Genomic DNA, 6202 nt, shown 5'->3' with positions numbered 1-6202 from the left:
GATTTGTGTAAAAAACCAGTACATTTTTTAAATATTAAATCTTTAATCTTAACAATAATTTATTTAATTTAAGTTAAAGTGCATTTGTAATTGCCATAAATCCAGACTGTAAAAAATAATTTAAAAAATTTAAATAATATTATTATTTTAATCTTAAATATTAATTTACATATTTTAAATTCCAATCCTATCCAGCGAGTAAAATTTGATCTCAGTTTTTAATACAATTAGATCAAAAAGTTAGAGATATAGAAAAATGTTCGCTATGTTATCATTCAAGACCTTGTGTTATAGGTATCATTCAAATTGTTTTTATTAAGAACAGATTTATTCTTCTAAAAATATGTGATAAAATCTTCCCACGATTGTTATTATAAGGTAGTATCTTTACTATAATATCATTATATTATAAGAGTAGATAATATATATAAGAATAGATATCTTCTATTACAAAATCTGTGATAAAATGTTCTTATAATTGTTATTATCATATATTAACTTTTGCTATGGAATCAATATATTTTTCAAAATAACCTTGAATTTAAATTTAAGAAACAGTGAGTTATTTTTCCCAGTGTCAAGCCATCAACTTCGTCGTCAATGTCCTGTCCGAAATTCTTGTCCGGGGTAGCTTTTACTATTGATTCTGAGACCCCTCTAATGGGGTGGCCGGCCAGTAAATGGCAAGGTTATTGACATATTTTAACAACTATTTGCAAAAGGCTTTAGTTTCACTTCAATTTCATTCCCCTCGCCCCTCTTCCCCCGCACATCCTGGCCCTTTCACGCATAATTGAAGCAAGTGCAGAATGTCTTCATCCTGAAGGTCCTTTTGCCCGTTCTCGGATGCTTGGATGCTCGAATTCTCGATTCCGGAATTGGAATCGCACTTGGACTCGGATTTCGTCTCTTTCTCGGACTCCTTCTGTTTGCTTTCATGTTTAAATGTGCTCGCGGCATCAATATTTGTATCCTCGCAAATATTTGGCATTTGTCATGTAAATAACGTTATTTCAATTACTTGATGTAAACGAAACGGACAACAGCAGCAAAAACAGAATGGGGCAAAAAAATGGGAAAAGGGCAAAAAAGGTACAAGTTTTAAAAGGGATTGCAATACTTTCGACTTTGTTTGTTTTCATAGAACAAATGACTTTGAGCGACAATTTACTTGTGATAAGGAGACCCAAAAAACAGAAGAAAAATATCTATACCTCGACTTTCTAATTAGGTTTGTTATACATTTAAAAAATTCGTTACTTTTTGTCCCATTTACTAATGATTTGAAAAACACACTAAATAATTCATACATTAAGAACAAATAAAAATGGAAAGTGCAGCAATATGACTCGGTTGCAATAATTTCCATTCCAATTGCGTCAATTTACTTGGCAGCAATTCGAAATAATATTTTTGTGAGCAGCCCGTCAACGGCCCTGTGCGATCCATAATTCTCGAAAAATATTCAATAATATTGTTGTCCAAACAAAAACCGAGCGCTACTCGGAAATGTGTTTGTGTGCCTGCATATAAAAATAACAAACAGCAACAAGAGTTGTTTGTGCAAATCGAGAACTTGGCGAAAAAAGCACTGCAGATGTTGGGAGAAGTGAATGGAAATGTTGGGAAGGGGAGAAGGGGTGTAATCAAACCCCCTCTTATAGCGAAGTCCCCTGTCAGCCGCCCATGTCATGTAATCAGCGAACGCCACTGAGAGGGGGCGCAATCAAAGCTGACGTTTGCACAAACAGCTCGGACTTTCTCTCTCTCACACTTAACTACACTTGGAAAAATATATTTTAAAAAATTGTGTCAAATAATAAATGTTTCTAAAACTTATCAGAAAAATGTCTCATTATTTGTAAGCCTTTTTATACGGTTTTGTTTTACCCATTAACTTATGTCCCTTAACTTTTTCATTTTACGTTAGACCTTTGTAATGCGGTGCTACATTCTGGGATTCTTGGGATAACTTAATTTCAGACATATGTATGTATTATTAAACTAACCCGATTATGTGAATAGTTAGAAATATATACGATAATTTAAGTTATTAATATCTAAGCTTGTAACATATTTGTGAATTCTAAAAAAGTTGTTCTCTTATAAGTAAATGTATAGATTTTCCATCTGATATACACATGCATAAAGATAAGATTCAAAGTGTAATATTATAACAAAACTCTATCTTTGTTCTCCTTTCACTACTCTTTTACCAGATACTATGCTACATTTTGGGGACTCTAAGTATAACTCAATTTCGGATTGATGTTTTATTAAACTTACCCGGCAATGTAAAAATAATGTAGTAATAAATAAGGTTATAAATATTTATATTTACTAAATTCATAGATTTTTTATCTAATATACACAAGTTAAAGATAAGACTTAAAGTGTATTGTTATAACGAAATTCGCTCTTTGTTCCCCTTTTACCACTCTCTTCCCAGATTGCGCATGCAAGATTGCGCTGGCACCATGAGTAACTCAGTGTTATATGTACCCTCGCCAAAGTTGGACATTCGAGGGATGAATTCCCGAGACCGCGAATTCTGGACGGAGTTCCTGCTGCTCTACCGATCGCTTCCGGCCGTCTGGCAGATCCATAGCACCGAGTACAGCAGTCGGGCTCTGAAGAGCGCCGGATATGATCGCCTGATCCGGAAGTTGAGGGAGGTGGAGCCACTGGCCAATCGGTCTTTGGTTGTCAGGAAGATCAACTCCTTTCGAACCAATTTTAGGCGGGATATTCGGCGGCGGGATAGCTTCTCTGCGGCAGGGGATTCCTTCCAATCCACCCTTTGGTATTTCGATCTTCTGGGGTTCCTCGAGGGGCAGGACGAAAAGTCTACGATCCCTAAAGCGGATCGCAGAACGAATAGACATGTGACTTCATCGCCAGAACCAAGTGCCTATGTCAGTAAATACAGAGTTCATATAAGAAATAATAAGTTCAAGTTTTATTATATACATATTGATACACAGGGAAAATTCTGACGTTCCTATCTGAGTTGAAAATGTTCTTAAAAATAGAGCGAAATTTTTGAAGTTAAAAATGTTTTCATTTGGCTCAAATAAAGTTGAATCGGCGTTATTTACTTTGTATATATCAACAAATAAACTATTAGTCCAGTCAGCAGTGTACTCTTATCAAAAAGTTGTTGAACAAACTCAATTTTTCTTTTCTCTTCTCACCATTTTGTTCCAGTATTGAGAAATTTGATACCAAAACTTACTTACATGGTTTTTAAGAACGAATGTTCTTTATCTAAGAACAATGTTCTTGAATATTTCTCTCTGTGTAATTAATATTTTTTAAAGTTACTCAAAAACTAAAATTTCCTAAAAATATTTTTTTAAACTACAATTTGGTTTCTTTTTCTAATTTTAGACCCCAACAAATGCCTCAGAAGTATTGCCGCCTAAGAAAATATCCCGGACAATCAAAGAGGAGTCTCAGGCATCCTCTGACTTAAGCCCTTTACCTGAAAGATCGATCTCCCTGGAAATCGCCAACACTTTCTCCAGTTTTCAAGAAACCCCAGAGCAAGGTTCAACCTCAACCTGTATCAAAACGCACATGAATGAATCGGATGCTCTTGCTCAAACTTGGAGTAATCAATTCGATGAGCTATCCCATGATCAAAGAATTATTGCCCGCAAATTGATCTCCGATATCCTCTACTATGGATGTACGGAGCAATTAAAACCGGGTCATGTGGACCAAATGCACCAGCTACTTAAACAATAAAAGTTGAATTTGAGTTTTTAAATGAGAAAAACGTGTAGCAACTTATTTTAATTACAGTTGTTACTTGTTATCTTTGCAAAAATCCTATGAACTGAAAGTTTGAAATTGAGTATGCCGATGTCGAAAGAAAAAAAAACCACAATATAATTTCAACCCCTCATAGTCAAACCAAACCCAACATTTGAATATCTTTAGAAAATCAGAAACATCATAACTTTTATAATTGTAATCTTAAGTTTTGAGTAATATCACAAATATTTATTGACTGTGTAGTAATAAAATTGATTTATTTAGGTGTCTATAATGACATTTAAAAATTAAATAAGATGCCTTAATAAACAGTCTCTAAAAAGAACAGGTCCATTTTGTCTTGACATGCTAATGATTTAATTTAATTTATTTTACTCAGAGTACCGTTTAACACACCGTGTTCTTCTATTTTTTCCTACTATACTTTCAGTCAATTGTCTACAGTAATCGTTTGGAAAACAAAGTACACAGCCTTCGAAGGCATAGCAAGCAAATTATTTTAATCCAAATCCATTTTCCATTGGACTGCCTTGTCAGGGAAATTAGCAAATAAATGTGCTCGAAATTAAAACAAATTAACAACATTTATTTGCGACTGTAAAACTTGGAAATTTTGTGTGGGTTCGGGAATTGAAAAACTTTTCTACCCCGGAAAACCAAACCAAACGAAACGAAATGAAACCAAACGAAATGAAATGAAATGAAAGTAAACCAAATCGAAGGCACGAGTGCCCAAAGCAAATGACACTTTTTCCCCACAACTCCGCACTTAGAGCAATTGCTGCCGGGATGATGGGCGTAAAAGTGGCGAGTGGGGTGTGGCACAAAAAATGCAAATTTATTGGCATTTAATTTAAAAGAGAAACAGAAACAAACAAACGTACATAAAAACGGCGAAACGGAGATACAAAAATTGCCCGCATTCGCTGGCCCACAGCACAAAAACCCGGAACCCAAAAGGCCCCGGAACATAGAAACATCGGGACTGTGCAGAACCGACCCTCATAATGTGCACAAAACTTTGCAACAACAACACCGGACCGCAACAACAAATGCGGCATATAAACGAGCGCATAATGAGCTCAGTAGAACTTCCCGCCATGGATATGGATGGATGGATGGGTGGGAGTAGAGCGAAGTCGCATTTAATGCCCCAAAATATACACTCGAATCAAAAATATTTCCTTACTTTTATTGACCTTTAACAGCGTATTTACACTTCATATTACATTTATTTTGATATAACATCAATGTTCTTATATAATGACATTATATTTATTTTATTTTGATATGATATGATATCAAAGATCTTATATATTAATACTTTTTATATAATATCGTAGTTTTTATATATTACTATTTATATATTTTAGTTTGATATAACATAAAATCAATATTTTTATGTATTAACATTGTATATATTTTATTTTTATATAACATTTTTATATAGTAATGTTCTTTTATTTTTATTTTATTATAATATTCAAATTAGTATATAATAATATTTATTTATTTTAGTTTGATATAATATCAAAGTTAATATATATATTCATTCTGTATTTCTTGAGATATAACATCAAAGATTTTATAAGAACAATAAGAACTGTTATTAGTAATGTATAATGTATATTTACTTTTTAACATTAGTTATAATATAACATTAAGTTTTATAAGTTCGATAACAAGTTTATTATCTTAATGTCTTAAAGATTATTAAATTCTATAACTCCCATAAAAAATATAAAAATACTAAAAATTTAATATGTTTATAAGTATGTACGTTCAGTTACTTATATCTTAGCCTTTCGGATTTTTCCTTAAACTTACCCAAACATTTGACTCACATCCCATTATTTTCAGTGTAAAAGCTTAGCCGTGAATGGCGAAGGGTATCAGGGGTATGGCCCATATATTAAGCACGCCCAATTCCCAGGGCGGTTACTGCCTTTTTTATGCTCCGTGCATATCATGCAATTACTTTCCACTCAAATGTCAATTTAAATTGAAGTTTTATGCAAAAACCGTACTCGAAATTTTTCGCCATCCACCAGGAACAATGCCTCCAGAGGGTCCTGCTTCCTGCCACTCGTCCTGATCCTTCGCCTCCGTGCCCATCCTGCTTTTTATGTGTTAGTTGCACATTTCGGAAATTAAGTTGAAATTTATTAGCACATCTTTGTCGTCGCTTCGGATTGCTTTGCCAGCACTTCGAGAGATATCTTCGACGGCCTGTGACGAATCCGCAAAGCCCCTTTTTTCAATCGCCGTGGGAGTGGGTTTTCGAAGCTGATATTAATGTGCGTGTGTAGCGGCAAATGGAGCTACATAAATTGTGGAAGCAAATCTCACAAATAAGGTGAATTGGGCAGGGAGAAAGTTTTGCAAAATCGACAAATAATCGCCCACTAAGCAGTCGGAAATT

The 6202-nt window shown here is 34.1% G+C and overlaps 1 protein-coding gene across 1 annotated transcript; it reads left to right on the top strand.

The window, feature by feature from the left end:
- The first annotated feature begins 2484 nt into the window (after window positions 1–2484).
- On the top strand, window positions 2485–4133 carry LOC119553591. The gene is made up of 2 exons (XM_037864042.1): window positions 2485–2915; window positions 3391–4133. Exons 1-2 carry the CDS (start codon window positions 2529–2531, stop codon window positions 3748–3750), a joined length of 747 nt encoding a protein of 248 aa, XP_037719970.1. The 5' UTR covers window positions 2485–2528; the 3' UTR covers window positions 3751–4133.
- The last annotated feature ends 2069 nt before the right edge of the window (window positions 4134–6202 follow it).

Source organism: Drosophila subpulchrella, chromosome 3L (genome assembly GCF_014743375.2).
Source record: "Drosophila subpulchrella strain 33 F10 #4 breed RU33 chromosome 3L, RU_Dsub_v1.1 Primary Assembly, whole genome shotgun sequence".
Classification (NCBI taxonomy): Eukaryota; Metazoa; Arthropoda; class Insecta; order Diptera; family Drosophilidae; genus Drosophila; species Drosophila subpulchrella.
This window is presented reverse-complemented; position numbering and strand designations above follow the sequence as displayed.

What these genes read in the sequence shown, in the direction of transcription:
- LOC119553591 (XM_037864042.1), top strand. Translation starts at nt 2,529, where the DNA reads ATGAATTCCCGAGACCGCGAATTCTGGACGGAGTTCCTGCTGCTCTAC. An exon ending in CGCCAGAACCAAGTGCCTAT is followed by an intron (nt 2,916 to 3,390) that starts GTCAGTAAATAC and finishes TTCTAATTTTAG; the next exon opens with ACCCCAACAAATGCCTCAGA.